We start from the raw sequence: 19,251 nt of genomic DNA on the forward strand, positions 1-19,251 counted from the left end.
TCTGTAAGGCACAAGGTGTTCTCAAAAGAGAAGACAACTGCACCAGCAATAGAGTAGTTGAGAGGGTCCTTCTGAAGCAATAACTTTCTGAAGTTAATATCCCAAAACCAAGACAGGAAGGAAAGCAAGTAAGGAAAAGGAACCAGAAGAATCACCCTCTGAAATCCACCCAAGTCCTATTTCCCGTTTTAGTTTTGACCCATTAAACTTCAGAGGGTACAGTGGGAACAGGATCAAAAGATTCCTTGCCTCAAAGACTGAACTGGATTTTTTGCATCTCTTTTCCACTGAGTGAGAAAAGCTTTGCTTGTTGGAGATGCAGCTCAACATACTTGAAGGCAAAAACAATAAGGAGAATTTACATGCTTTCATTAGAAAAGCTGTTTCTGACTCAGAGACAGGAAGAGATTACAGGAGATTAGGAGTTTATAAGACAAAATGAATCAGTAGCTTCTCACTGACAATATTTGTTTCTTTTCTTTTTTAGAGTGTTAACTCAGCTTACCTCTGTTACACATTGTGATTTCCTATTCACTTCAAATATCAGCTGATTTCAATACATTCTAGGTCAGAGAAGTGAAGCTGATATAAGTCCTGCTACTGTTTGCTGAATATCAGAGACTTAAGAATTACTTGAGATGTTTTCATTTGTACTGCTGTTTTTAACTGTGCCTTTTTCCTTGTCTTTAATGTTTCCTATGCAAAATCAGAGTCTTGCTTTCCAAAAGAAATGGAGAACACAGCTCAGTGTGATGGCAATAGATGCTGGAAAGGTGGAAAAAGAAAAAAAAAAGGACTCAAATTGTTTAATTTCTTATGAGATTAGATAATAAATACAGATAATTTTTCAATCACTCTAGCATAGTTTGAGATTCTATCCCTATCTCTCTTCTTTGATGCCAGCTATTTTCTTTTTTTCTAGATTAGGAATCATATTGTTTCCATGGAGAAAGAAAACCAAACTGAGAATCAAAGACTTGTTAAAACATTTTCTAGACAATATATTTCATCATATCCATAGTGCATTTGATTATTTGCAGGGTAGTAGGGAAAATGAAGAAAGGAGAATAAAGTGTATTTAAACATTCTTTCTTTTAACAGTTTTCTCTCCCATCATTTATTACCTTTAGGGAGCAAGGCAAAGATAATATCTCAAAGGTACTGGTTACTTTGTGAAATCATATAACTGCAAAAATGTACAGTGAAAAGCTAGCTTGGGAAAGAAAAAAAAATACTCTTTTCTTGGTAGCACCTTCCTATGATATGGATAATTTCTGTGGATTGACACACTGAGAAGACTAATTAGAGATATTTACCCATTTCCTGTAGCTTAGTAACAGGCACTATAATTTGAAATTTCTACAGAAAGAGATATTAAAAATGCCAATCATGCCAGTACTGCTAATTACTTGGATGTGAGGCCAATGGGACTACATGAGCTTTATATGCACACCCACCCATATACAATATATACACATATATATGTAGCTGTAATGTCAAAATCCATGAAAGACTGGGGAGGAAAGGAAGATGCTCTTATACGTATAAAATTTTCAAATCACATGTATGATTTCAAGGCATCAGTATTAACTCATGGAGGAAACAATCCCTAAGTCATCTTTAAAACCATCAGCTTTTGAAACCTTACCTTTAAACTTCTAGGACATGAGGTAAGAACAGACTCTGTGCTATGGAATATGTTCTATAGGCGGAAACTGCTTCTAGAAGTATTATATATATAAAAACTTACTGAAATCAATAGGTTTTAGGAAACATTTCACACCTGACTGAATTAGACCATAGCTGCCTATACAAGTTCACTTTCATATAAGCCCTTTTATTATACTCTAATTATGAATAATCCTTGAAAATAGTTTCACTTCTTTAATGTCTAATATTTAATGTGAGATGTCAGAAGAAGAAAAAGCATTCTTCTCATAGTCACTTTTATTAACTAATACTTTGCCTAGTTATTTTGTGCATAATAGAAAAGAGAATAACAGAATAACATGAGTAGTAGCTTACAAAAATAGTTACAAAAGATGAAGTATTAAATTATACACAGACTGTTCCTACATATTTTTTTAACAAGTGGAAAGGGACTTGTGATTATGGTTAAGGAGTATTACTCCATAGCTTGCTCACCTCCTAAGTGAGAATGCCCATTCCTATTTCTCCAGGAGCCTAACCTTTATTTAACCAACCAGTTATCCAGCAGGGACCTGCTCATGTCCTACCATACACTGTCAGACTCAGCAAGATTCCTTGAAATTGAGCCAGTAAGAGAGAAGGAATCACACTCACTTTTAATGCTACAAAGGACATTGATATTCATAGTCCAGTAACTTTATGGCAAGCATAAACCTCTAGGAGGAAGAAAGAGTAACATATCTGAACACTATTTTCATTGGAATAATTTCAATTCCAACAAGACTAAAAAGTAAAAGGACATGGAATTTAACGAATTATTCCATTTGGGACAAAAGGCAGAGAATATACATGGCTGCAATGACTGTCTTGTAAAAATGTCACAGAAGCATGCACTGAGTAATCCTGAAGGAGACTTCCAGGAGCTAACAAAGGTCAGCTAGTTATCTTAAACATTCTTTGCATATAGTGCTACACATTATAGTCCAGAATTTTGGAGCCTGATGTCTCACCAACCCTCTAAACAACTGTTACCATGATATTACAAGTAAATAAAAAGAGGTGCAGATGTGAGAAAAGCACCATGGTTTGTGCTGCCTGACTGTGCTGAGTCCCTCTTTCCATCTAAGTCAAAGGGAACTGATGGGACATTTGCAGCTGACAAAATGAAAGGTCATTTTCGTTGTCTCAAGCTCTGATCCTGCTGAGCTGCTACAGGACACCCTCATGTCCTGATCCCAACCCCAAGCACTATTAGAGACCCCCTCCTAGAGTCCCACAATTATAGGTTGCTTATGGTGTATTCCATCAATAGAAGTCAATTGACTAATGTTTTTAAGGTCATTTCAGACTATTCTGGCCGCAATAAAGGTGATTTAAATGGATATTACATTGTGATTAACTTTAGGGCTATTTCAACTGCCTGAGTGGCATCAAGAGACCTGAGTGTAACTGAGAAGCAGATTCCAAGGTTTCACCTCAGCAGGGGCTAACCTCCATCACCCTGGAGCTACACTAGAATATTCATACATCTGAAAATCAGAAACACATATATACAGGAGCAAATTAGAGATGGAAATTCTGAACTGGACAGGAGAGGGTTAGGGTCACCTCAGCAGTCCCACCTCCCTGCCAAAGCTTCCCTTGGAGTAGATCTGTTCAGGCAGTTATTATTCCAGTTGCCTCTCCCAGGGATTAGGGTGCCAATCCATAATCCCATGTCAGCTTCAATACTACTCACATGACATAAACAAGAGAGAAACTATTGCAAACTCTATGTTGAGAACAAAACCTTTTTTTTTTAATCTTCTATGGTTTTTATTTGACAGTACTTGAAATCTTACTTTTTTTTTGGAATTTCCAAGGCTTCAGAGTGGTCTGGGTTATTCAGTCAAATCTACATATTCAGCCACATTACATTAACTTTCTATTGTTCTGCCACAGGCTACTGACTCACAAATATGTTTACTCATCACTTCCAGTGCTCCAGTGCCTGATAACTCTTGGAAAATTAATATTTCCCCATTTGTCTAGGATGATGTTTGTCTGGATTGAGTTTTCTGAAAGCACTGCAAGGACTCAGGAGCCTGAGTTTTACTGAGAAGACAAAGGTGTATGCCCCTAAAATCTTTACACATTTTCAAAAAGTACCCACATTAAGTATCTTTAAACAGGAAATCGGTTTACACCTCATGTTTTGGTCAATTAACCTAGAAAACTCTGACATATTCTGACTTTAATATTTAGACAAAATGGGTTTATTCCATTGAAACAATCCAGTGAGGAGCAATACATGGCCCCAGACAAAATGTAAAGGATAAAATTACAGTGTATTTCTGCACCAAGTGCTCTTGTACGTGGTATTTCTCATTCCCTTATCTTGGTGGCCTAATGTATCTCACTGTGGAAAAAATAGCAAGGAAATACTTTTGTAAAACCCTGCCAAATGGAAGTCAAAGCACATTTTAAGCCCCAACAACATGATTACTCAAAGACTGAATAGGCAAGTGTAGCACTGAATGCCAAATAAAGAGACATAAACAAGAGTGATGGCCATTTCACAAACTGAACACCATGAAGTTGATAAAGTTGAAGACACAGAAATGAACTTAAATCAGTGCAGAATTCTGTACTATTCCTCCACAAAAAACCCCCATGAATCAATAAACAAACAAACCAACCACCCCAAAACTCCACAGAGTTGCACTGGCCTCCATTAGGTAGCAAATCAAGACTACTCACCATTCTTGGAGAGAATCACAGCCAAATATTCATGGAAGTAGGTGTTGATGTACAGCAGAAGGCTTGGAGTGTGTGCTGTGAGAAAGCTGAATGCAATATTTTCCTTGGACACAACAGCATCCACATAAATGGCAGAGCTTGAGGTGCTTGCATTCTTTGTGACAGGGTAAGGTTCTTGGAAAGTATAGGTAACAGAAGTGCCAGCTTCAAATAATGCAGACACCTCTGAAAGCAGATATAAACCAAAGGGATTATTTCAGCTACTGCATTTTCAGATCTCCCAGGCAGGAATGGACCAGAACTAACTGCCTCAGAATGAGAACACTGCAAAACACCCTTGATCCAGCTGACATCACCCTTCCTTCTCTTGTGTAACAATGTGTTTTTCCTTGCAGATTGTTTGTCTGGCACTGAGAGAAACAATGTACGGAGACATAAACTCAACTATTTCAGTGCTGGAATCAGAATTCCACAAGATGGAACAGCCCAAACATCTGTCAGCCAAATAAAGTCTTTGTTCACCATCTTCTGACAGTGACATGTAAGGCAATATTCTCTGTCTTGACCCAAAATAGATTTGTTCTTTCCAGGCTACTTTTTAAAGAAATTAATTATGAAAGCAACACTTTGACCAAAGGCAGCCAGTAAGGGAAGCTGTCTCTGGGAGCATCAAATAAAGAGAAACATCTACCTGTGCATCCTCAGATCCTTAGAACTCATGTTTCTGTTTTCATTAAACAACTAAGCCAATTTACACCAGCAGATGATGCAGCCCACTTAGCAAACCTGTTGCATTTGTGAGGTGGGGACAGCCATGGAAATTAAAAATTCACCTTGCACCTTGCTGTTACTGAATAGTGGTTTTGTTAGTTCCAAAAAACATGTTGTCTAAATTAGATGTTCCTTATTTGCCCTGCTTTTTTCTGGTGTTGACAGCATCTTCTGTAAGCCACCAAAAAGGTTCAGTGAGGACACATTCACCAAAGACTGAACCATGCAAATCAGTTTTCTCCTGAATGCTTCATGCTTATTTTAAAAATTTCTTAACGTTTGGATGGGCTGTCGCAGGAATGGAAAAAAAAACCCAACATAAAAAGACTACCTCTTTTTTGTCACACCAATGCTCTAAAACTTTGTGAAGAAAAACCTCAAGGATTTGTTAAGGTGAACAAAAGAAGATGAGGTTTAAAAAACAAGCAACCTAAACATTCAGACATGGTCAAACACCTGCTATAAAACATTTCAGCCCTATTTCCTAATGTCTGGGGATTGTTACATGCAATGGAATACAGGAATCATAGTGGGATATAGTGGTAAACTATTAGTACAACTAACGTCAATTTAAATTCTGAGGCCAACACAGAAGTCAACAAAAGGAGGTGCTGACTTCTGCTTAAGATAAACATTTAAGAACATTGAAGGAACAACTGATAATAGAATATCTTGAGATGTGGGGACACCAAGCTGACATGAGTGAAATGGTGCTGTAATTCAGAGTTATTGCACAAATAACTGGGATCAAAGCTTGCTGCCTACCCTCCTTGCAGAAAGGTCCTTCATAGGCCGAGTTGGTGCAGTCACAGAAGTAACCATTATACTTTTCCACACATCTTCCTCCATTGTGGCACAGGTTCCCATAACTGCTGCAATGTCCTGGGCATCCAGGTCTTACACCCGGTGTCATTTTAGCTCTCTCCTCGAGGTCAAGTTTCTGTCCATTTAAATGCAGAGATCGAATACATCCCAAAAAGCCCTTCTGTCTGGAAGCTGTTCCCCCTGAGAGAGAGAGAAAAATGCACTCATTACTGGGTCTGAACAGTAATCAAAGTCATGAAGTTCAATCCTATCCTGAAGTACAAATACGAATCCACAAATTTTTTAAAAATACTATGTATCAGTGCATACAATGGTAAAAGACAGATGAACAGCCCTGGAAACTAAAGGTGTCTCTCTATTTTTATGAAAGAACTAGAAAGCTGTATATGACACTTTCTTTTTGTCATTCTTCTCTTTTCGGCTTATCTACTGCCATGTCTGGCATTGAAACCACAAATTCATTTAGGAGAAAGATTAGCTTCTTTATCTTATGTCTGCATATCACCAAATATATGAGAAAACCAGACTGAAAATGTTGGGGTTTTTGTTGTTTTTTGCTATTTGCTGCCTTAGTACAAACAACGCCCTAATCCCACCAGCAGGAGGGTTACACATGCTGATGAGCCCAGATAGCAGGGATGAGTCATGCTCAGCACCAGGCCTGCTGGCTGGAGGGAAATACTGGAGTCTGAATTTATGCATGACTGCCCAGCATGTCAATGGTTTTTGCAGGCCTGAAACACAAGATCAGTTCACAGATGTGCTATTTAGTACAATGCTTAGACATAATTGCATTTCTTCCTGGAGACCAGAGCTGTATGCAAGAGGGCAGTTCAGTCTCTACAAGCCAACCAGCATCGTATCTGTCAAATGAAACTGCTAACAGTGTTACAGTGAAGGCACTTCTCCATAAGAGGCAATCTCTGAGAATGATAATAATGATGATTGTTGAAGTTCTCTTTGAAAATACGACCATTTTTCTTATCATACACCTTTTTTTTTGGCAGTTGCCAATGTTTTGCTTTTGAAGATACTGCAGTTTTGATTGCTGCTAGGAAATCTAATTCTGGTTCAGGAGTTATCAGCATTTGCAGATTCTTAAAGCTAGCTTTATTGGCGATTCTCCTGCAAAAAGTAGTATGAAAGAAGTTATTATTCTTCTGCAGAAATTGGCTCTCTTTCATAATGTATGACTTAAGAGATTGCATCACTTGATAAGCCCCAGTAGAAGAGCATTTGTTTTTATCCTACAAATTAATTAAAACAAGACTTCTGCAAACTAAAGAGAATGCAGTAACAGTCTGAAAAGGTCTGGTGTTCCACTACACCATTCTGTCATACTTTTCTTTCTGGAACACTAATAGCAGAAATTCACTGGATGTGAATTAAAGTAATTGAACTTTAGATAGTATGCATGAGACACGTCTCTTTCACACACATTTTATGATGCCTTTGTCAGAGAAACAAATATTTTCAAGTTCCTCTTTAGCCAGCTATTGTTTTCAGGTGAGCAAATGTTAGCTCCCTTATTTTAAATGCCCTCTGAGGACAAGAATCAGGCTTTCTGCATTTGCTGCACTGCACACACAGTCCTGTTGTTTGGAGATTTTGACCCAAACTAAAACATACCATACAGATATTTTAGTAAAGTCTATGTAAGTAGAAATGGAATTTCTCCCTTTAAGGCTACTGGTTACTCTGTTTTCTTTTGCATTGGAGGCCACCACAAATATCACAAGGATGAATGACAGTTTCCTTGCCTCTTCTCAATACACACACCAATCCCAGCTGTAACACAGCAAAAATGAGTTAAAACTATTGCTAACTGTTCTATGAATGTCATGTTTATTGCACTACTCATATTCTTATTTCTCTCTAAAGCCCTCTGGAAAGCCATGTAAAATTTCTCACTCTTCTCATCTTATATTTTCTGGAGAATATAGAGCTTAACACAGACCAGCTATATGAACCTAGACTCACGCAGCATTGATTAAGCAAAACTATTACTTATTTTGGACAATTTTCTTCAATTGGCTAGACTTAATCTTCATATACATTCCTGCAAAACAAAGGAAAAACTGAAAACAAACACACAAAACTCTTCCCCAAATTAGGCTTTGTAAATTCTTTCAACTCTAATAGGAGCCTGATGGACTAGAGACTTTAATGGATGAGACTGAAATGTTTTATTCAGGAAAACATATTTTAGGATAAGCCTCAGGACCACAAACACCAAGGTTAAGGGTGTCCTTTTCACAGTAGAAGTGACAGCCAAGTGAGCCAAGCTGTTTCCAGCAAGATGTTTATGCAGCTGAACTTTTGTGAGGAGCCCTTGGGAAAAGAAGGGAGAGTCTGAGAGGAGGGGACAAGAAGCTCTCAACTGAGCACTCACAGCGTAGCTTGGTGACACAATTGACTAAATAATTAACATTCCAGTAATGAGCTGAGGATTTGTTTTAAAAAAACAAAGGACTTTTTGTTAGTGGAAGGTGGATTAGGGAGGCTGAAAATAAGTATTAGGAGCATTTGTGTAACTGATACAAAGAAAAGGAAAGGGCAGAGAAGTATAGGAATCATAATCAGGAGAACTCGCTATGGTGCTCCTCAGAAGACCTTGAAGTCACACTTTTTGGTCTCAAGCTGAAATACATACAGAGCATACAGGATACACAAAGAGTTAGGCTTTAATTCCTCCTCTTGGCCTCCAAAATATTCCAAGGTGTCTACAAATGGTTTTAAAACCATCAGCAGTAAATAAACTCCTTTTTTTCCTATCATTCCTCCTCTCTGTCTCCAGCGCAAGTTTCTCAGATGTTGACTTTCTCTGGGTTATGTTGCCTTTGGACTGTCTACAACAGAGAGAGGAGATTCATCCAAGGATTCATCCCTTGCTCACTTTCTCCCAAGACAAAACCAGGAACACAAACACTTAACTTTGCTAATTTCCTAAATGTACCTAACAAATACCACAGAAAGTTCTGACTAAAGCTTTGTATCAGATTAACTTCTCAGGACTTTTATTTTGCTTCTGTGATGTTACCAGTCTGAATTCAAACTGATCCTCAAAGTGGTCTGGAAGAACAGTCTTTCCCATCCCATGATGGACTCTTATGCTCATGCCTTCACCAGTAGGTAAGACAGGGCTTCATCTCAGACCGTGCCACAATGTACAAAACTACTCCAGGACCATATTTAGAGCTGCACCATACAAAACCATGATGTAAAACATACTAAGTGTTGAAAGGAATGGTTTTTGCCTACCCCTTCTGAGCAAGTAATTTGCTGAATTGGCTTGTTACTGGACAGTTTGGTGCAGCTGATGTTACTTAGCCTGCATATTTGTTTGTGGTTTGCTTCTTCTACTATACTTTTTTTCCAAATTTACATAAGAAATCTGGCCAGGTGCAAGGATACCCATGCTCTGATAAGATTATAATGCAGCTGGAAGCAGTTAGCACCCAAGATCCACTAAAAGAAAGCGAGAAATGGTTTTCTAACTCCTCTCTAACTGCATTAAAACCCAAGCTTGTTTGAGTGTAGTGGCAATGCAAAGTCATTTTTCTCTTCCACTTCACAGACACACAGAGCTATCTCAAAAGACTGCCACACACAGTCGTTAAGGCTGGAAACCCCTTAATCACTGTCAGTATGCAGAATACTGCAGAGACAAATATGTTGTGGATTATAGGGGGAGTAGGGAGCAATATTACGTGCTTCTGCTTCTTTCCTTTTTACAATGGTGTTTATACATTTATTTTTCAGATGGATTGAAGCTCTCTCTGCATGGCTGAGGTATTAAATCAGTAGCTTTTTATTACGAGATTCAAATGAGTCTTTCAGTAGAGACAAACTATATCACATCTGTGTATTGCTGGACTTCTGCCACCGTTCCCTGGAGCACCCGGGGAGAAATAGTGCCAGAATCAGGAGGCAACCCAGGTTTCCAACTCTTCTGACAGCTCTCAGGAAAACTTAGCAAGTCACAGATAATTTTGGCCTTCAATCTGGCAGAGTTAAGGCCTGAAAAAGCACTCTCAAACTCCTTTTTTTTTCTGTCCCTTTTGTTCATGGTTCAGTAAAAGTGTGGATGGACAACAGAATGAGACATATTTATTGCACAGTGAGTACTTTTCACCTCTTGGCTGAAATAAAAACCCATATCCTAGAGCTTTCTGTAAACACTCACTACAATCAGAGTACAATCAGTCAGAAGTCCCTGCTGGTATCAGGGACTAGGTTCCAACCTATTCCTTAAGGCACAGCTACATTCAGATGAGGTACAAATTCATTTTTCCACCAAAACCAAGGGGACCTTTTTGGCAGAGCTGCTCCCCATCCACTCAATTCCCAGCTTGTGGGGATGCTGATGCTGTTCTGGGCAGGTGCAGGGCTTTTTGTTTGTCTTTGCTCACAAGGGCTCCTGTTGGCACATTGCTCTGGTGAGGTCCTTAACTACCATAGATTTTCATTACACAGTTCATCAATTACGTCATTTTAAAACCACCAAGAAATTCACACAGGTAACCTGTTTATTTTGCTGAGGCTGAGGAGCAAGCTTACAGGCAGACACTGCTTTTCAGATGTGAGATGGTAAACAGTTGATATACATGATATATCTAACAGATGACCTATGAAAAACCCATCATATTTAGTCCTTTAGAAAGAAACAACCAAAAAATCACATCTATTCAGCCACAAAATCTCCAATTTTCCTAACTGCAAACAGTATGTTGGCTAAATTTCTCTGATGTTTCTAAGTTGTCTGGCAGCCCAAGCCTGCTGCCTCCAGGCCTGGCCTCCCACAGAACATGCTCTTAGGATCAATGTAGTATTTGAAAAATAAGTGATTAGAAGCATGCTTCATAGCAGAAAACAGAAACCTTGCACTGTGACAGTCTTAAGCCTCCTTTCTGTGTGTTCTCCTCTCCAGCTGAGTCTAACAGAGATCATTTTAGGTATAAATCAACGGCTGCATTGGAAAGACTCCTGACATTGATGCAGTCATATCTATTTATTAACAGATTAATTCTTTATGTTCAGAGACCAGTAATTACTGCACACATACACAATAAAAAGCTCAAATGAATACCCTGAAAGCTACTTAAGTATAAGGGCATGAATACAGAAGTAAACTTTATTAAAATGCATTGACAGATTGAGGTTCGCTTAGCATTTCAGCAAAGTAAAAAAAATCCATTTGAAGGAAGGAATCAGGAGTTACCTGAATGGCCCTGCATAAGAACAGTTACATCCCACTCCACCACTTGAGCAGATTACTCAGAAAGACATTATTTGAATACAGAAAAGAGATAATTCCCTTTGTAACCCATTATCATAATATCAAACACAAAGTAGTCCCAATTCAGGTTTCTTGTGCAAGGGAGATGAGTAAACAAAATATATGCAGAGACTTTTCTTCCCTCTTTTAATTTTCCTTTTTCTTCTTTGAAAAATCACTTTCAGATAAAACACCTGTATTTGCTTTGACTGTGTTCATACTTCTCTCACTCATGGACTCTCTAGCCAAATAAGGGTTTTGGTGGGCATGCTTGAAGGAATAGAAATTAAAGACCATACTGTCTTCAGGCTTTGCCCCAGGAACTTATACGAAAAATTTCTGACTTTTACAATGTGCCTAAAGAGAGAGGTCACATTTTTTACAGCATTTTACACAGCCAGTGCTGCATAACAAGAAAGGTTGTTAACTCTTTGACAATAAATATATTCTAGGACTTTGACCCTAAAAATACCATCAAGTATAGCATGGCTAAACTATGGTTTGTGCTTTGAGTGCAGAGTTGTTATTCATGTTATTCATGTTGCCTGTGCAGGCGTAGAAGAAGAAAAAGCAAAATCAAGCCACCACATGCAAGCTCAATGGTGAGAGAAGAGCATTCGTCGCCAAACTATATGAAATACTGTTATCTACAGGAACCCTTGGATTGTCCCTACCTACAAATAACTGGCTGTTGAGCTGCAGGCGGAAGTGTCCCTCAGCTGGGGCCTCCAGGACCTTCTTGGGGAGGTTGTCCACCTGCAGAGAGGTTTGCTTGAGGTTCCTCTCTGCACGCACGTAGTGCCACTGGTTGTCATTGAGGGCTGTGGGAGACTGCACAGTGGCTTCCATGGGGCCATTCCCCACGTCTATGGAGAAGGTGATCTCCTTGGGGGCTGCAAGAGATAAACAGATGTGAAGAGGAAGTGAAGGTCTGAACAAAATAGTGGGTTTGACATCAAGAAATCTTACATAAATATAGGGTCCATTAACTTTTATGTCAGCAAACAGTAGAGGATCATTTACCTCTCATCTCCTACACAGCAGCTTATACATGAATTTAAGCCCGCAGCCTCACTGTTTGATCTCTGCTGTGATTAGGCTTGGTTGTGGGTACCCATCTTTTTTGCTATAAAAATCACAGTGATCTAGAAATGGCACTTTTCTTTTTGAAGTAAAAATGCTAAATACTGCAAAAAAGTCACACAATAGACCCAGATGAAGATCTTTCCAACTAGATCTTTCAAAATGCAGGTAATTAACAATTACATAACTTGGCTGCATGTGGTACAAGAGAATACTAGAAGCATTTGCCTAATTCTGACCCAAGATACACAAAAAAATTGATGGGGGAAACTACTCAATGGGTGATCCTAAACTAAAGCTGTATATGTAACACACATCTAGAAATAAAAAATAACACACATCTAGAAACAAGACAAGAGTTGAAAAATAAAAGCCACATAAAGGAGTCCACCTTCCTCTACTGGAAGCCTGAAAGGGGCTAGAACTTTTTAACATTCTTGCTACTGATTATTTTCCTCTTCCTAAAATGCTAAATGCACCACAAAGGCCAAGAACCAGGCCCACATATCACATAACCAGAAGGTTGTGGAAAATTCCTAAAAACCTTCTTATTTCAAGCCCAAAAAATTGGATAGGTCTGGTTTTGGAAGTTGCTTCTTAGATAGCTGAGATGGGAAATGTTCATAGGGATAGACAAAAATCTATTCTGAGCCCCTGCATCTGCTAAAAAGTTGTTACCCTTTGAAGCCCCTGTTCCATGGAGCTTCCTTGATACAAGGCCTTTAAACTGCAAATTCCATCTGGTAGCAAGAAGCACAACAACAAACCACTGATGAGAAGCCTAAGTCTAAAAAGATTTTTTCCAAACCTTTAAATAACTCATTTCTCTAGGAGTACAGATGTAAACACATCCAGAAGCTTTCACTGAACAATCCTCTTAGTTCACAGTGTTCGTTATATTTGATGCCATTTTTACTTCTGCATCCCTGAGAATCAAATGCACTACCCTGAAGTGCAACCAAATTGGACCTTGATGTGCAATTAACAGTAAATCACACCTCATTACCTTGTGATAATCCACCATGACATTTACCACTGGTTTAATGAATCAAAGGGCCTTGGGGCCCTATTTTATTAAATTTTATTTTGGGGTTATTATAAGCATATTATCAGATGCATAGCACCCAGTTTGTTTTCCCTCAGCTTGACAGAATTTGGAATACTCGTGTCATATTTCATGTCAAAGCCACCGTACTCTTTTATCACTAATAAATATTTGAAGTCATCACAAGAGAAGTGAGGCAAAATCTCACTAATTAAATTCCCTGCCATTTTCCTTATACACTGAGTAGCAGTTACACTGCACTCACTTAATAGATTTTGAAGTATTCAAGATCCATTACAACTGTGACTAACTTGTACTGCATTAGTGTCCTGTCCTTCATAAACTCTCATCTCGTAGCTCTACCATACCCACTGAGTTCCTTTGAAACACTAGAGCTGCATAACACTGGGTATGCTACTGATATGGAAATAAAAGTAACCATCAGAATGGTAGCACTAATCAAGTTTCAACTAGAAACAGCCTATAGTTACCAGTAGTCTTTTCTTGAAAGATATTTTAAAATAAATATCAGTGTTGAAAACATAAATTCATACTCTTGTTCAAGAAAGATAAATCTAGCCATAACAAGATTAAGTGTAATGATCAAGTCTATAAAGGGAAACTGACAGGAGAGGTAGGTAAGTCTGGATAAAAGAATCTTTATGTTTCCATCTTATCTCCAGGCACTTCCAGCCATCTAAAAATGGCAGAAAATATGTCCTTCCCAGTTCTCTGCATCTGTCAAAATGGGCAAAACCACCAAGATTTCTGAGCAGTGAAACTTACAGCTTATTTCAATTCGTATGAAGTCTTTAATGCCAAGGTTTTCCAAGAACACCCCGGACAGGGCGGTGGTTTTGAAGAAGAAGGAGATGTCCGCGCTGACCTCGGCGTGGAGCGTGGGGAAGTGCAGGTAGGAGGCCTCCGTGTTGAAGGAAGCAGCATTCCAGAACTGCCCTGCAAACACAACCCCCTTCTCTATAGTTAATTGGCACAGGACAGCAGCTGCAGGCTGCATGTGGAAAGCCACCTTTTATCAGAGAAAGAGTCTTTTTGTAAAAAAATACTACAACAACGACAACAACAACAAAAAAGGAACATTCTGTACCTATGGAAATTGAGAAGAGCTAGTACTCACTGTCTCCATAGCAACGCAAAGGGCCGATTTTCCAAGCAGCCTCAGAATTTGATCTGTTTGTGTCAGTGATCACAATCTGAGTTACAGGCAAATGGTCTTTGAAAACAAGGAGGCCAGTATCATTTGTCCTGGATTTTAATACACAAACAGAAAGAGACAGATTAACCACAGACAAACCCCCTAGCATTCCTCATGCAAGAGAATATTTAAAAGATGCTTACTTAAAGAGCTTTTGTAGAATTACCTGGAAGAATTATGACAAGTACACACTGCTTGAGATAAATGTGTTCCCATGTAGGCTGTACGTTCACATGCAATACTGACCACTGAAGACACCATTTGGATAGACAACACTGGCTGTGATGGGCTGTAAACCTGCTTCAGCTGTGCAGAACTACTGTGAAGCCAAGGAAGAGCACTGCCATGCTGACTAATGGGCATTAATGTAAACTGGGCTCTACAGGGTTTCCTCAGCAGGATGTATTTGCTGTGGATCAGGTCTACGTCCAAGTCTGAATTTCTGTAAAGTCAGCTGGAGACAGATAAGGGTGTTTTGTGCTGGCTTTATGCTTTACCCGAGCAGGAAGAGGACAGGTGATGCCTGATCCAGCCTACTGTTAGCAAGGGGAAGCCAGACAATTACTGATCCAGCTCCAAGATTGCTGGGACAGGCTGACTCTGCACACTCCAAAACCAGCTGAATTGCAGAGTGAGTTTGGACTGAATAGATCCTTTGCACTGCACACCAGGTTCAACAACTGAAATACTCAAGGCAGATTTACTACATTGCCAAACTTCTCATGTTTGGTTAGCTGGGCTTGTTCTTAGCTGTGACTTACTTACACATGGCAGCTAGAAAGGAAAAGGAAGTTTAATTCTTAAAGGATAATTTATTTGTTTTTATTCTGAGTCAGCTGGACAAAAAGTTCTCCTCAAAATGCAGTGTGATGTTTTGTGGTAGGTCCTTAAGCCATCTGAGTGGCTTTGGCTCTGGTAGGGTACACAGATGTGCATTCATCCCACTGCACTTCATGAACCCAGCTGAGTCCCCCAGACACCAACCCTGACCTTACCAGAGCAGAACTGCCCTTCTGAGGTCACTCTCTATTGATTGACAATAGAGAGATGAGTGCTGTCAATCTCCACAGTGATTTTCTCAAGGTTAAGGTTTGCTGTACATCTGGGCACATAGGTGTGGTAGAACATCCTTCATGGAACCAAATCTTAATAGTTTTGGAGAAAGGATCTCTACCTCTGCAGAGCCCAGCAGGCTCTGGACTCAACTCACTTGTCTGCACATGGGGATGGCAACACATCCAAAATGCCAATAACCCCAAATTTATACCCACTGCTCCTGCAGGCAGGTGTGACACAATGCCTCAGGAAACAGGTATCACTATCTGAGTGATGACACTGCCAAATCCTACCTGATCCCAGGCAAGATCCCAGACCTGCCCATATCCTCTTTGTAATGCCAACTTCCCAGTGTAGTTCCAGATACAGGAACAGACACAGACTTCTAGCAAAGAAATAATAATCAGGACAAACACTGCAGCTGTGCTCTGACACACAACCCCAAATGTTTGCTTGGCTAAGTGCTCTACTCTGATTAATGTTAGACAAAAATAGGAGCATTTTGATCTTTTTCATAAAGGCTGCACACATTGCATTTATTTTTCATTGCTTATAATTGCATGCAGCGTAGTTAATTGTCTCATAATGCCACGGGGAAAAGGAGAGGTACCCTCTTCAATGCTAACATTTTCTTCTTGCTCCAGTGGGCATCTGACATGCAAATAATTACAGACAAAGTGCAGCAAGATGAAATTCCCAGGCATGAGGCAGAGTGAGGCCTTCAGTACTGACTCAGAAGGGAAACTATCATGTATGAATCAAAGGTACAGGGTCTCTAAATCTCTTCAGTATCACACTCATAGCTTATTGTATCAATATTTGAAATTTAGGGTAAATACTCTTAACAGATTATGAAACTGAAAAAGTTTCAAACTGAAAAAGTGAAATTATTTAAGTATTTCTTAGGAGAATAATTAAATAAGGTATTCCAGTGATAGAGGAAGAAAAGTAGGCAAAGTGAATGAAAAAAAGGCAGAAAGATGCATAGTAATGGGACATGAAATATTCAATATACATATGAGTAACTAAGGTCATGTTTTCTTTCTTAAAATAAAATTTTTCAAAAATTGCAAAAATATTTAGGGAGGTTTCCTAAAAGTTTATTTAAATTTAAAAATGGTGCAATCTTTTTACTAGCTATGATCAGCATTAAAATAAAAATCAGTATCTTTCTACAGCTTGCACTCAAAATATCTACAAAAAACCATGAAATGGTGACATTTTAAAGATATCTATTCCACATCTCTGAAAACTGCATTGCTTATTAGATATTCTGCTGTACTGCATGAAGTTCTTTTATATCAAATTTTATTACTGAATTTTTACTACTTATATGCCAGTGTCACAGTGAACTTTAGTAGCATAGCTCAAGTGTGAGAGAGAAATATATTCTAGAATTAATAAAAATCCTCACTTCTTTGTTAATGCCTTGAAAACTCAATCAAGCTTCTCTTCAAACTCAAAAAGCACATTTTATGCATTTTGTTCTCTCACACATGGAAAAAAACCCTCATATAATGATATGTATTTTCACACAAACAGACATTGAAATAAAACCTATCAGAAAAATATTCTGTCCTTCAGAGAATGTGTCAGTGTGAGGAACAACATACCTATCATTGCAGTTAATTATTATTATTTCATAGTAGGAAATAAAGTTTTTGGTGAAAGATCAACACCTAAGTGATTTCAGCTAACAAAAGCAGAAAAGAGAGTGGAAGACACTGTGAGTGTTTCAAATTCCTGGTATTCCTTAAATTGAACTTATTTCAAACTCCATTTCTCACAAAGCACCACAATTCCTCTTCTCTATGTGCTACATCATGGCAGCCTCTCAAATACAACGTGTTATTCCTGAGAGAGGAGCAAAAGAGCTTTGTGTACCTGTACAATAACTTCCTGGAGGCATTGCTGTGGCACTACAAAATACAAATATACCAGGGTTTGGACAAAACATTTGAAATTTTGCCTGAAGGGGGCTTGGGGATCATTTTTCATCTACTACATTTTTCAAATAAAATTTCTATTTCCTGATAAAAAGCATCTGCACTCTGATGTGCAAATACATGATTTTGTCTTTTAAACAAAAGTAAAACCTTGTTATGTTAATATTTTTATATTTGTTCCCAGAGCTCCTTTTTACTTTTATGTATTTTAATTTAGCACTTCACACACTTGAAACCAGATTATATTTGCTTTTCCACAGCTGCTTCTCAGGTTAGCCACTACTTTTTTTCTCCTTAGTGGATTTCACATCGCACTCTGTGGCTACTTCCACCAAGCACACCCCTTGTAAGTTAAGTCCTGATTTCACAAAAATCAAGGCTGGTTTTATCACTTTACCAAAGGGAGTCCTCTGCTTACTGAAAATGATATGAATAAATTAATAACTTCAGAAGTCAAACTCATGCTTACTGGACTTGGCACTCGATTTGGCACAAAACCAGATGAAAATCTGAATGTTTTGAGGGTTGAAACAACACTCAACAAACAGATGTTTTTCTGAGCTCTTTGCATAAAGGATAGTGTCAATTTGTCCTTTCCTCAAGCAAAACCCAAACCAAACAAATCCGATAATGCCCTTTAAATTAAATCACTGAAAAATTGTTGTTTATGGGTATTAAATACAGTTGGATGTCATTTGTTTATCCACATCTGAAGATTAATGCCTACATCTACCCAAAGGTCTTCCTCAATAAGCTATGAGCAAGTCACATATCAAATAAATGCTTTATGTATGGACCAATTTAAAAAAGATGAAAATAATTTGCTACTAAAGGTGATAGTGCAGCAGCTGGGTCCTTCAAGATGTAGTAAAGGCAGACTCACATGTAAATGACAAATAGCTATTTGGATGGTAACATTATGAAACTATTTTTCTTCTTTCTGGCTACTACTAAAAGTGCGCTCAACAAACCCTTGCTCGATGGTGTTCTAACAGTGTGAGCCGTCATAAATTGCTAATCTCTAGGTAGCCATTTCCATATTTTTTTTAACAGATGGTAGAACAGTGGTGCTATTAAATATAATTTATTCTCATATGATCCCCTATTGGTATGTTTTTCTCTTGCACATTAATGGAAACTGGTGGGATCTGAGCCACAGTAGCTCAGATATTCAGTACAGATTTGCAGGAATACCATACATTTGGGGAAAAGAATACCACCATCAGCAGATGGCAAGGAAACTCATAAGGAATGTGCCTGTGACATAGGCTTCCATCAGGAAAAGCTCTGAGGCCTGTGCACGACATATCATTAATAATCCAGAGGAATACATTTTAATTGCTATCTTACCCATGAGCCATATCCAAAAATGTTTTACTGAGTAAAATAATGTACATTCATGATAAACTAAAAAACATCAGCACAAGGGGACATACCTAACAGTTGAAGGCAAGATGCACTGCCTATATTTGCCTGAATTAGAGATACAGAGTTTGGTAATTAGTGTAATGAACTGATTCTCGACACCTCGGGGACCTGCTACAGTCAGCTCTCTGCAGGCAGCTCTTCCTGGTTGTTGACAAATGTAGTCATGAGGCAGATATCCAAGACAACCCTGTACAGGCCAGGTCACCTCTGGCAG

At 38.6% G+C, this 19,251-nt stretch overlaps 1 protein-coding gene across 1 annotated transcript in view; it reads right to left on the minus strand.

Annotated features, from left to right (window-relative positions):
- Positions 1–19,251, minus strand: part of CNTNAP5 (contactin associated protein family member 5) — a 270,547-nt gene that overhangs the window by 34,508 nt on the left and 216,788 nt on the right. Inside the window, exons 15-19 of the mRNA XM_059476246.1 lie at positions 14,530–14,657; positions 14,178–14,348; positions 11,938–12,156; positions 5,926–6,165; positions 4,390–4,614 (exon numbers count right to left, since the gene is read on the minus strand). Of these exons, the coding sequence (XP_059332229.1) occupies positions 4,390–4,614; positions 5,926–6,165; positions 11,938–12,156; positions 14,178–14,348; positions 14,530–14,657 (983 nt within the window). The remainder of the gene's footprint in view (positions 1–4,389; positions 4,615–5,925; positions 6,166–11,937; positions 12,157–14,177; positions 14,349–14,529; positions 14,658–19,251) is intronic.

This window comes from Ammospiza nelsoni, chromosome 7, assembly GCF_027579445.1.
Source record: "Ammospiza nelsoni isolate bAmmNel1 chromosome 7, bAmmNel1.pri, whole genome shotgun sequence".
NCBI lineage: Eukaryota > Metazoa > Chordata > Aves > Passeriformes > Passerellidae > Ammospiza > Ammospiza nelsoni.